General features: G+C 36.2%; 1 protein-coding gene across 1 annotated transcript in view; it reads right to left on the bottom strand.

Moving 5' to 3' along the window:
• The window catches only part of UNC13C (unc-13 homolog C), a 685,158-nt gene that overhangs the window by 94,973 nt on the left and 576,112 nt on the right, over positions 1 to 14,073 (bottom strand). Inside the window, 1 exon segment of the mRNA NM_001206460.1 lies at positions 13,913 to 13,990. Within this exon segment, the coding sequence (NP_001193389.1) occupies positions 13,913 to 13,990 (78 nt within the window).

Consider the following 14,073-nt stretch of genomic DNA (forward strand, 5'->3'; position numbering starts at 1 on the left):
AATTCTTTTTATCTGATTTCAGTTCTAAAATAATATTAATCAATATTAGAAAATAACTTACACTATAAGTAAACACAAACAAATAAAACACCAAACTGTTAATGTGGCAGAATTTTTTATAATTACAGTGATGGATGAACACAAACTTTACCAGCATTTTAGAAAATTTTATCCTTTGTTAATTATATTTTTGCAAGCTAGTTGTCAAAATAGGATGACATATATCAGATGTATTGTATCTAGCGGATAGAAATTCATATAAAGGGAAACCTAGAATATTCTCTGAAATTTAAACCAATCTTCATTTGAGTCTTCAGAAATTCAGTTTCCTATCATTAGTACCTATAGTTCTTGCTCAAGTTGGTCTATTATTGAAGAGAGGGGCGTAGGATAAAGACAACCTTGGGGAGTAGAGCAAATGAAAGAAAGAAGGACTTACTACAAATAAGAGAACCTAAGAACACCAAATACATGTATGACACAAATCAATTTAAACTCCTGGAAGCTAACCCAGCATCAAAAATTGTCCCTAATAGAATACACGATCATAAATCCTACAATCCTCCAAGAAACTTTTCTAAAACTAAGAAACTATTAGGAAAAAGTATTATCTATACACCTCACCAGCTGCATTGCTCTATGATATACTGACATGACTAAAAACAGAACAGAAACCAAAAATCCCATTTAACATCTGACACTTTACTGGTTATATCAAACCAATTCTTAATGTCAATTTTCACTCAAATCTAGGTGATTTTAGCATTAGTTAGTTTCTGCCCCTTTATCAGAGTCAGTGCTGTTCTTCTGGTCTATATCATTTTCTGCTGCTGTCATTAGAGATTATCCGCATGTGCATGAGCAAGCTTAACACATATAGATTTCTCTAGAAGTTGGAAACTTACAATAACCCTAAGCCTCATACTTTGAGAGTTACATTGAGCTATAACCAGTAGCAAGGCAGTAATTCATAAAAAAATAGATATTGCCTATTTTTATCTCTGATATTGATATGCATTTAAACACAATTAGTGTAATAAACTGTATCTCCCAACCCTTAACCAAGAAAACATATGTGGATTGTTCACCTCAATCCTAGGAACCAGGAAAGCTGATTATTTTTTTGAATCACATGTTTTTGCTATTATCCTAATATCAGTTTTAACCCAACTTCACTTGGATAAAAATGTTCATGAACAGAAAATGAGAGAAGACCTCCCAAAGAATTTTCTCCAGGTCCCCCACTCCTTCGTAAATCTTGCTGAGGGGATAGGTGGTTGTTCTGCCCTTCCCCACAAAACTGCCACCTCCAACAGCATGGTTTTCTTCAGGAAATTGGGCTGCTTCTTATTTAAAGTGTATATTTTGTTCCCAAATTAGTTTGATATACACATTGAGTTACCTTATTCACCTGTTAATATAATGACTTTAAAGTCATACAAAAATGGTTAAATAGCTCCGTTGGGTGAAATTATCCTATTTTCCTATGAATCATTTTAGTCTATTTTAGGTATTTTGGGAATGGAAATTTCCTATCAAATAATTGGTTATTACTTGAAAATCTGAAACTGTCAAACTATAGCAATTTAAACACTGGCTGACAGTTTTCATTTCCTGAGAGAAGCATGAGTTTTTAAGTGGGTGAAGTCAGAATGCCTCTGTCATATAAACAGGAAAAAAAAGAAAAGGTTTGGTTTTAGTTAAGTATTTTGATGTTTATTTAAAGCACACCAATAAACCTCTAACTACAAACAGTAATTATGAGGCCAATATGTAAATTGAAGATCTCTTGTAATAATAGTGGGCATAAATATCATACTCATCCTAATTATAAAACAATCTTTTTGGCCAGCAAATTTATCGGTTCTTGAGTTTTTCTGCATTTGTTTGAGTCCAAATTGAGAAAATTTTCCTTACTCCTACAAACTCTCTAAATTTTATAAGAAATAATTTCTTATATTTATTAATTGATTATATATTGATTATTTATTGCCTAAATTCCCAATAGCACATTTTACAAATTACTGGCCACTTTGGAAAGATAAAAAGCAACCTAATTTTTTTTTTTAATAAATGTTTAAAACTTAACCTAGTTCCTTAAGGAATGTGAAATCAAAAATAATTTGCACATTCCTATATTGTCATTTATAATTATTAAAATAAAAAAGAGAAACAAAAAATTTCAAGCATTCAAAAGCCACAATTAAAAAATTTTTAAATAAGAAACTGTATTAGCAGGTGTACATGAACACCTTGGCTGGCAACAAAATAAAGTAAAATATTAAGTGACTCCATGTAAAGAGGAACATACTCCATGAAAATTTAAGAATACTGGGTCAAAATCTGAATTTATAGTACAGCTTTCACAACAGATTTTATCCACACTTTGAAAAGTTGGGGAATTCAAAAATTTAGGCCGGATAAAGGGTGGTTTTAAAGGTCTGATTATAAAATATTAAAAAAAAATAAAGGTCTGATTGAACCATGGTCATGCTTACATTGTATTTGAGTTTTCATACCACTGAGATAATTTATAGCATTGAGCTGTGGTGATATTAATGAATTCTCTGGAAGAGATAGCTAGTAGGCAAGGTATCTTTGAAGTTCTTTGTCCTCAAGGCTCACTTCCACTTTTCTTTAAAAGACAATTTACTTATCACCTTCTTTTGCAAATCTGACCCCATGTGTCACTAACACCGGGCAGTTAGTGACTTTCATTTGTGCACTAATTGTGTTCTGCATTATCACTGTCTACAGGACAGTCTCCTTAACTGTTCTATAAATCTCTCTCTTCCACTAAACTCTACCTGACTTAACTTTCTCTCCTGGGTATCTGTCCCTGGAAGCCTAAGAATACATTGGCCTTTATTTTTACAGTATCAAAGAGTCTGGTCATTAGTCTTGTGGGTGTCACATCCTCTTCAAGATTTTTTTGCAGAAAAATCCTTCAGTAAATGCAAACTTCACTACTACTTGGGCAGCAAGTAGCATGAAAAAATGCTTTCAAAGGTAATTGTGATATGCAGAGTGCTCCTTCTTCTTACATTGATGCTTTGCACTGACTTATTAACAGAATAGTTTTGCATTTGAAATCTTTCATTCCTTAGCAACCACATGTTCTAGAGCTACCAAGTTAGTCCTAAATTTAAGTGTTTGAGTCATTGCCAGACCATGCCAGATTATATCCTGATATTTTCTTGGTTCCAAAAATATGATTACCATATCCCCACTAGAGTTTCTTTCCCCAGCATAAATTCTTTCCCTAAGGGACCTAACAGTATGTTAGGTATGTTATTTCAGCCTCTTGTAACAATGATTGCTAAACCAACCATTAACTTCTTACTAATATCAATAACCTCAGAGATTCAGATGACACCACCCTTATGGCAGAAAGTGAAGAGGAACTAAAAGGCCTGTTGATGAAAGTGAAAGTGGAGAGTGAAAAAGTTGGCTTAAAACTCAACATTCAGAAAACTAAAATCATGGTATCTGGTCCCATTACTTCATGGGAAATAGATGGGGAAACAGTGGAAACAGTGTCAGACTTTATTTTTTTGGGCCCCAAAATCACTGAAGATGGTGATTGCAGCCATGAAATTAAAAGATGCTTACTCCTTGGAAGGAAAGTTATGACCAACCTAGATAGCAGATTCAAAAGCAGAGACATTACTTTGCCAACAAAGGTCTGTCTAGTCAAGGCTATGGTTTTTCCTGTGGTCATGTATGGATGTGAGAGTTGGACTGTGAAGAAGGCTGAGTGCCGAAGAATTGATGCTTTTGAACTGTGGTGTTGGAGAAGACTCTTGAGAGTCCCTTGGACTGCAAGGAGATCCAACCAGTCCATTCTAAAGGAGATCAGTCCTGGGTGTTCATTGGAAGGACTGATGCTAAAGCTGAAACTCCAATACTTTGGCCACCTCATGCGAAGAGTTGACTCATTGGAAAAGACTCTGATGCTGGGAGGGATTGGGGGCAGGAGGAGAAGGGGACGACAGAGGACGAGATGGCTGGATGGCATCACCGACTCGATGGACATGAGTTTGAGTGAACTCTGGGAGTTGGTGATGGACAGGGAGGCCTGGCATGCTGTGATTCATGGGGTTGCAAAGAGTCAGACATGACTGAGCGACTGAACTAATACTGAAAGATACAACTAGTGTGTTGGAAAGGGTCTTTAGTGGAAATTTTATTCCTTTCCCACAGTGTTTATTACTATGTCATTTCCTTTCTCTTTTCTATAAGCTGCTAAACTGCCCTTTCTCATGTTCAGCTCGTCAGCATTAGGGTTCTATTATTTGCTCATTGAAAGAAATGTAGATTAGGAAGGTCCCCTGGCCCTTATCTTTACAGTGTTCAAAATCTGGTCATTAGTCTTGTGGGTGTCACACCCTTGTCAATATTTTTTTGCAGAAAATCCTTCAGTAAATGCGAACTTCACCACTATTTCTATAAAAAAAGGAAATGTAGAATGTTATTCAACTTGAGTTTCTTTTTTTTTTTTTGCATTTTGTTTCCATCAAATATCCTGGTCTATCTTCAGTTCTTCCATTATTATTTTGATTACTCCAATGTATAAATCATACTTAAATAACATTTATATTAACATAAAATGTAAACAAATTTTAGAAGAAAAGCCCAACTTATTTATAAGTACTTTTTCATTGACATCTAGCTAGTATCTTTTTCTTTTCTTGATCTTCAAACTGTACAACATAAGTGTAAAATTAATTCTCTTTTTATCTCTTAAATATTTATTAATCCTTTATAGTGTGGTTTTGGCTCTGGATACTCCACTGAAATATTCACAAATCACCAATGATCTCTTAATTGCTAAGACCAGTGACTTTATTTATCCTACTCAGACTACATTCACACTGCTGTTTACTCTCTCTTTCAACCTCTTTATTCCCTTGCTTCTCCAGAGACTACCTTCTAGATTTCCTATTTTTCTGTCTATTTGTCTATCTCTTTGGTTGACTTCTCTTCTTCTATATATTCATTATATATTAATGTCTTCAATTTTTCCTTCCTAGTCCTCTTTTTTCCACTCTATAGTCCCTTCTTGAGCCATCACATTTATGCCTATGGTTTCAACTCCCATCTCTATGCTAATGATCTCCAAACCATCACCAACATCTGTAACAGGATGCCTGAGCATATTCTCTCCTATTAACCTTTTCCACTTTGATGACTTCAAGCTCAACCTATCAAAAAGAGAACTTGTTACCTGCCCAACCTTAGTTTCTCTCTCTTCTTATTGCCTCTGATTTGATTGATAGCATGCAATCGTTTAAGGCAGAATTTTGAGAGCCATCTTTGACTCTTCTCTCCTTTTTTCCTTCCATATTTACTTGAATATCAAATATGACTGATAACATTTATGAAATGTTTTCTCCACCTGTCCTATTCTCTTCATTTTCTGATGCAGAATTTTTCTCATCTGAGCTATGTTGCAATCATCTCCAGGTTGTGTTTGCTGTTTTCTCACTTCTATTCAATCCTCCTAACTATTCCTAGAGTTGTTTTAATAAAGCCAAAATCTGATCATGGCACCTGCTGACCCCTCTCCTGACCTTCAACCAGGCAAGTGCTTCAAGGATTTCTTATAGCCTTATCTGCACTCTTACTATTTCTTTTATTTTGAAAATATCACTTTTCTCCAGTCCTTCTACTTGACCAGAATTTATCCATTCTAAAGTACCTAAGTCAACTGAAAATAGCTGGTTGAGAAAGCAGTGAAAATTCCCTAGTGAATTCGGCAGGAAATTACTCTCCTTGAAATGCTCTAAATCACTTTCTAGACCTATAGCATTCGGCATGGATACTATGGTATGTTGTAAGAAATAAGGAACACATGGTTCTCTCCATTACAAAAAAAAATGCCCTAGATCTACCAATGCAACTCTGTGTTTACTTTCTTCTTTTATTCCTCATATGAGAGAACCTCCCCAAGAACTTATAAGATTGTTTTCAGAAATAGACTATGACATTTTTGTGCCATTCAGATGTGAATGAAGTGTTATGCTAGAGGTACCAATTATATAAATTCATGCTCCTAACCTCTTGCTTTCAAAAAGTGGCAGAACATCAGTAGCTGTCTCACATCCTAATTAAGGAGAATATGCAGTAAAACCAACTGTCATTTTGTTTCAAACCAACTAAATATCTTTGAGATATGTTAAGTTAGGTTCTTCAGACTAGACAACTGAAGGGAAAAAATGCCTCATCTTGTATAGTTCATTCAATATAGTTTTGAGTTAGTGAATGTATGGCAAATTGTTATTTTTTTCTATTTCTATTTCTCTGAACTTTTAAAAAATACCTTCAAGCCTTATATGAGAGACATGACATTCTTTTCTTTAAAACTTTTTTTTTTTTCCTTTTCACCTACGATACATACATTAACCTTATACTCTATGGATTGCTAACAAGGTTCTTTTCCTTATAATTACAGATTGTTAGACTAGAATGAACCTCAGAAATCCTATAGTCCAGTTATTTCCTTCTTATGGATGGGAATAATCAAGGTCTAGATAATGTGTCATTCACTTGACACATTTGGAGGCCACAGGAGGATGAAAAAGCGATCTAAGAAACTATATTCTTTTAAGAAATTCTCTGACTGTGGTCATTAAAAAGACAAAGAAGCACAATAACTTGACTGGGAAGGAATATGGGGCTTATTAGCTCTACCTATTGGCTGACTATGAATTAGGACAGAGTAGGGATGTCAGGAATAGAAGAAATGAGACACAAACTTTATGTTCAGATTTTTTTTCTGTAAAAATTGTTTGCCCTGTCTCACTCCGTCTTTGCCTTTCAGTTGTTCACATTATTGAATCTCGCCACGGTTCAGCAGTGTGAATAGAGTCTGTTCAATCAACTGAACTGACGACCTGTCAGAGTCAGCAGAATGCCTTCAGTGAGCCATCTGCATGAGGTGCCTGACGGCCACTCTGCCAAGTAGAAGAGGGACAATTGGCTGGATTAGAGAAGTAAAGTTTTACTAAGTTTCTGCATTGATTTATGGCTCGTTAATGCAGTCGTAAGCAATTGCAAGGGACCCACAATAAGACAATACAATAGGTCTATTATAGAAAATGGCAGTTAAAGTAAAACTCTGTTTCTCTCCCTTCTGGCTATGGCTTGCATTCTCTCCCCTGAAGTTTTCTTAAAGTGCAGAGGAAGTTTAGTTAAGATGCTCAGTAGCATGGGGGTGACCCCGTGCTGTCTGGAGAATGAGCTGGGAAATGAGGTCAACAAGAAGAAACTGCTTGGGTCTGAATTTTATTTTGACATGGATCTGCCACCCAGAAGCCTCTCAGCCTCCAAGAGAGCACCTTTCCTTAATATTGCCAGCTTAGCAGTTAGCTGAACTTTATGTAGTAGGAGTGCTAGAATCAATCATATTTATCAAATCGCCTCGATGTGATTTGCCCTTTTGGCCCTCATTATTCTCTTAGTTTTCTATTAATTCCAATTTATTAACTCTAATTGCAGAGTGGTTAGGAGGAGAAAGAAACCAGGTAGCATCTTCAGGCTGCCAAAATAAAGGGCCAGCGCTTAAAATTCAAGTTTTCCATTCTTGAAGCTAGAAATATCTGCTTACTTTTACGGAATTCAGCCAAATACATCTCACCTTTGAGTTTTATTTACACAATAATAAGCCACTTTGAGTTGATTCTTTGAATTATTGTGGGATAAGATGTAACAATTACAACTCTCCTTTGAAACACGTATTTGCAAGTTTAGAAATGGGGGTTCCCCTAATAAACCTTATTTTTTTAATTGTGCTGACTTCCCTAATAAATTCAAAGTTTTCTGAGGGTGGGGGTCTACATTTTATTAATTATTGTACCTCTGTAGTCTAGTAAAAATATACAGCTCATAATAGGTGTTCAGCAAATCAATAATTTGATGAATGAATTAATGAAGGAGTACATTCTTCTTCATGTTTAGCACGCTCTTATCTCTCTTTTTCTTGAGGCAGTCAGCCCAAGGGTAAGAGGTACTTAAAGTGGTTCAGGCAGAAGAGGAGGCATTTGTCTTCTAAGAATCCCTTTGCCTGAGCCCAACAGGGAGCTCTGCTCTGACTGTTGTTTTACAAGGACTCACTCCTCCTTAAGATCCTTGACAGCAAGAGCAGTTATTTAAATATCTATATTTCCTCTCTCAACTCTTGTCATCCTACAGAAAATAGACACCAGTAGACACTTTAATTACATGGGAAGAACTTGGCAAATTTGCTTTAGGAAATAGTTTGGAACTAACAGGAAGACATAATATGACCAGTTAAAATTGACTACTTTATTATCTAATGACATCTAGTACCTACTTTGATAATTTTATTTTCTAATTTATTTTGTACTTCTGGAAAAGAGAAATCATGGATGGCTTCTCATTTAACATATTAACTAGAGAGTTATATCTGTTTACATTGAGAAAAGGTGAGACAAGATCAGAAACCTGAACATAAAGTTTTTAGGCTTTTTACAACTATAACACCTCCTTTAATAAAATTATATATAAAATGTAAGCATAGAAGTCCAGAGTTTTAAAAATGCTGGATATTTGTATAAGACTGCAAGTTAGTCACCTGTATTTTGAGATTATTATATTATTTAATCCAAATACTTCCCTGTCTATTGCATGCTGTCTCAAGATCTGTTCAAATACACCGAGTCCAGTGTGTTCTCAAAATTCAAAATATTTTAAGTAGGTGGGTTAGGAGACAGGCACAGATAAGGCATAAGGGTATTCTCAGCCATTACCTAAGTATCTGGTAGCTATCCTAAAAGCAAACAGTATTAATTCTTACAATGTGGTCTCCTAACCAGTACCATCAGCATCACATGGGAATCTGTTAGAAATACAAGTCATGTGGCCCAACTCCAGATCTACTGAGTTGAATAGTCTAGGATGGAATTCAGCAATGTGTGTTATAATTAGCTCTCTGGGCATTTCTCATACCTGTTAGTTCAAAGACTACTGGCACGAAGTATTATTTCCCTTAAAGAAGTGGTCTTCAACCCCTGTAGCCCAGAAAGTATGAAATAACTTTGCTAATTGAAATAGAACAGAAGTCAGTTTCTATCCTCTCTGATCAGAGGTTGCTTAGCTGAAGGCTGCCTCTGTATGGCTAGTAAGTTTTACAATGAATTTCAATCAGCTACATGTGTTCACTTTTAGACAGATTCAGTTTCTAATTGACACATCAAATTCATCATTAAAAAATGAAGAGAAGTATAGTTTGCATCTCTGCCACAAAAGATAATTAAGTTGCTCATTATAATATGTACATTTTTAGGATAGGTGGATTATGTCTCTGATTCCCAGCCCTGTTCAGGAAAGTTTAAACAAGGTAAGATGAGTCAAGAGATTTAATCCTTCTGAGACATATCAATAACAATAATGTTGCTGTAACACCTACTTGGTCTGCTCTGTGGTCAGCAAAATGAGAGAATTTAGCTAAGTAAATATCTGCCCTCCATTTCTCCTAAATGTATTAATAATTGGCTAACTTCTAGAATTTGAAGTATGGTTAATAGGATAGCAGGCCTATGAATAATTATAGATTCTACTATTCAAGATTATTTTATCATCACAATATTGTGAAGGAGTAATGAACCCTCTGCTTACACAGCATGGTCATAATTCTTCTAAACCAATTACCAAAATGCAAGTTAATAACCAATATCTCATAACTTTCTGGAAGGAAATTAAATTTGGGATTATCTGATTTTCTTTTTCATGTACTTGTGCAAATTAGATTGCAGATCAAGCAACTACAACTAAGTCCCTTCTGTAGACTGTAGCAATATGTTTTTATGAAAAATTGAATATAGGACTAAGTATTTATTTGCAGTTGATATATACTCATGACAAAATTAAGCTATTAAAATGAATATACAAAAATATATCTCTTTTATTTTTGAGCTATTTGAACTATTATAGAAAGAAAGCCCCAGAAAGATAAAACCACTGTTAATGACTACATGAAAATTATTACCTGGCATTCTGATGATTGTTTTGCTGTTAGTGTTACACAGGGACAAGTAATACCATACGGGAATTGTGGTGTAAATGATTTAACTTCTAGCTCAAATCAGTCCCTACCACAGTTTGGTTATTTATCTGTTTTACTATAGTGATTCATAAAAGTGTATAAACTTAAGTGTATGCACTTAAAAAAAAGACTCTGGGCCTCATTCCTAAAGGATATGTTTGCTTCATAGTTTATGTGAATTTTAAAATTCCTGTTTTCTAGAGTAATCAGAGAGTCATCAAGCCAAAACACGCTCTCTTAATTTGTAAGCAGACTATAAGAGAAGAAATTTAGTATTTGTTCTTCTCTTTTGATTCTTTTTTCTAAATAGGGCATTGAAAAAGAATGTGCCTACAGGACCCACAGGCTACTGTAGGACTGCTCAAGTGGCTGTATTTGGAGTTAGTGTCAACAGCATGACCCCCAAGCCTGTCACAGCATTAGGCAATGTTTCCATCTTGGATTCCACACATAGAGTGAATTAAAAAAAAAAAAAGTTTTAAACATTCTTTCTTTTTCCAGGGGGAAAAGAGATTGACCCTGCAAAGAAAGAGCAACTGTCCCAACAGTGGTTGGGTCAAAGCAACGGAGAGCTACAGCATCATGCAACCAGGCCTGCTAGTGGCTGGCACTTTACAGACGGTCCGAGAGGCCAGCCACGCTATTGTCAGAAGCCAACTAATGGACACAGGGCATCAAAAACTATTTTGAGCAAAATGCACAAGCGATCATTTGCTAATTAGTTTTCTGTAGCAAGAAGTGCACATCCTAGTACAGATGGTGGGGCACAGAGTAAGAAGAAACTCTTAGAAGAAGGATAAAATCTAGTTTAGAAAGTTTTCCTTAGCAAATAGTCGAGGTTTTATAACCAGTCCCCTGTGAGGAAACAACTGGGGATTGGCAATAGTACAAACACACTGTCTTATCATTAAAGGCCACAAAACATGCCTATATTAAGTGCTGTATATACTTTGCGTATCAAAAGGCAAATTTGTTTTTCTCAATAAAATCCTTTTTCATCTTTATGAAAGACTCAAGTTAAGGAACCATTTAAATATTGCCATATAGATAACTAGAATGAAAGGATTCTATTATATTGAGGTTCTGGAGGCTCACTGTAGCAATCAGCAACTCTAACATCATTCTGTGTTAAGATAGATACTTTCTGGGAGGCTGCCTGTTACACTCAGACCTGGGTTCAAGTCAAGCTTCTTCCTCACATTTCCTCAACCCCTACACAAAACTGGCATGGCCTGCCTACAGATTCTTCTTGGTAGCACAAGATGAAAATAGAAAAGAAAAACAGAAAAGAACTTCATAGAAAGGGAGACAGAAGAAACACAGAAAGAGGGTAAAGAGAGGGAGGAAAGGGAGAAAAAATATTTAAATTAGGAAAAGAAAGGAGCTAGGGTCAATGCTGTCCCTCTAACAGATTCCATTTTTAGGAGCTAGACATTCATTTAATTTGTTTAATTGATTTTCACTTGAAATTTTGCATGAGGAGTTTAACATTTGGCATTGCAAGAGTTATAAAGGGAGAAGGCACCCAGCTCCGCTCATCTTCCATCATTTTATCCAATACAGTTCTGTGATATAGTCACAGATCTGCAACTCAATTTATCACACGAAAACCTGTACCTTTCAAATGGGCAATTTTATCTGAAACAAGCAGTCAATTTTGGTTGGTGAACAAACCACCCCGCAGCTTTTTGGTTAGCAGGTGGCTTGGCCCACACAGCTTCCTTTAAATACAGGCATAATTTGTCTGGTTAACATTCAGCTCAGCAGTATCTCTCTCACAGAGTTCAACCACAAAATAGTAATGACATAGTAGCAGCATTAGGAGAAATTTCTGGAAATGTGGCATTTCAAATATAACTCTATCCTCAAATGATTTGTGGTCTTTAAAATTCACTAAAGCGAGAGAGAATTTCCCACAAAAAAATTAGTATTTTCTTCACTACTTTTCAAAACAGTAAGTGGACTTAAAGTCTGAATACAAAACATCACTAAATTAAAAAGGGAATCTCCAGCTATGAGCCCCAAGTGCTCACCTGATTCAGCAAAAGAATTTTAAAAATGAGATTGATGCCCTCAAACCAGGCAAAAACCATTACCACACTTTGGGGAATGAAGCCTTATTTTATATAAACTAGACTGAGAAGGCAATGGCCATCCACTCCAGTACTGTTGCCTGGAAAATCCCATGGATGGAGGAGCCTGGTAGGCTGCAGTCTATGGGGTCGCTAAAAGTCGGACACGACTGAGCGACTTCCCTTTCACTTTTCACTTGCCTGCATTGGAGAAGGAAATGGCAACCCACTCCAGTGTTCTTGCCTGGAGAATCCCAGGGACGGGGGAGCCTGGTGGGCTGCCGTCTATGGGGTCGCACAGAGTCCGACACGACTGAAGTGACTTAGCTTAGCTTAGCTTAGACTGAGAGAGCAGTGGCAGCATAGCTCAGAAAAGTTCATTTTTGAAGTTTTGTACCTTCATCCATGTATCCTGGTGCTTCTTATTTGTAGAATGCTAAATAATAGTTCATTTCTCTAAAGACTGAGCCTCGGGAATAATGAAAAAGACTTTGGGGGTGAAAATGTATACATGTCTTTATGGGATTAAAACAAACATCATGTGTGAAGTCGGGGCAGTTGGATAAATTGGGAGATTGGGATGGACATATACACACTATTGATACTCTGTATAAAATAGATAACTAATGAGAGCCTACAATATCAAACAGAGAACTTCAGTCAGTGCTCTGTGGTGACCTAAATGGGAAGGAATTCCAAAAACGATGGTGTATATGTATAGGTGTAGATGATCACTTTGCTGTATAGCACAAGCTAACACAACATCATAAAGCAACTCTACTCCAATTAAAAAAAAAAGCATCTTCAGCCTTATCAATTTAGAAATGAATGAGACCTTGGCTTTGAAATCAAACCTAGCTTTCCATACATCTCACGCACTTACCACAATAATTAGGAACTGTGTAAATAAAACTGTAAACAAAAATATCCCCTCATCCTAGCCACCCTCGGGATTGATTTTCAGAGTAGGTGGTGGGAGAGTGACAGCTGCATGGCCTTCCCTTGCGGCACCGTCTCCAGTTCTCAAGCCCCCAGATGTTCATGTTGGTTTGTGAAATACAAGACTGTGGCAGCTCAAGGAGGCAGGTGCCCAGCTAATATTTCACAGTCTGCCTGATCCAAACAAGCAAGTGAGAACAAGTAGGAAGTGCAATGGTCTTTGGGTTTGGAGGGGAAACAGCCAGGTAAAGGGTAAGATGCTTACTATAACAAACCTCATAAAAGAATCTTTCTCCTTCCTTCTTCTGCTCATGGAATTGCAAGTCAGAGATGTTAGACAAAGACACAACACATTACAGACACAGTACACAGCACAGTTTTGGCAGAGATTTTTGAGATGCAAAAAATAAACCAGCGGTACATCAAAAACCACTAGTGCCACAAAGCACACCGCAGAAGAAAATCATATCAAGTTGACACTGCACAGAACAGTAAAAGGCATCTGCGATGGTGGGGCTTCACAGATCATTAGCATATACATAAATATATTTAATTGTGCACATATGACTAAATATATACATACACACACATACTACAAGAAGTTATTGACCCATCTTCCTTCTCCTACTCACACTTCTGATGTATTTACTGAATTATTGTATTGTGGATAATGATCACTTTAGCTGTTAATAGCCTTTTAGATTGTTAGCATGTCCTGTTCTGTAGTGAACCCATGTAAAAACTTGATTCTGTCACTTTTCGTAGCAAAGAAATATATGCTGCCAATGATCTCTAAGGAGATATTTAGCAACTGTAGGCATACAAAGGTACTCACCTCTTTTCCTCCCATGGATTCAAACACTTTTTCCAGCTGAACCCGCAATTGTTGAATGTTGTTCATCAATATACAGGGCTTTAAATAAAACAAACAAAACAAAAAATTCATTAAATTACTGAATGCATTGGCCTTCAATGTAATAATATACAGCTATCACC

The sequence above is a fragment of the Bos taurus genome, chromosome 10, assembly GCF_002263795.3.
Source record: "Bos taurus isolate L1 Dominette 01449 registration number 42190680 breed Hereford chromosome 10, ARS-UCD2.0, whole genome shotgun sequence".
Classification (NCBI taxonomy): Eukaryota; Metazoa; Chordata; class Mammalia; order Artiodactyla; family Bovidae; genus Bos; species Bos taurus.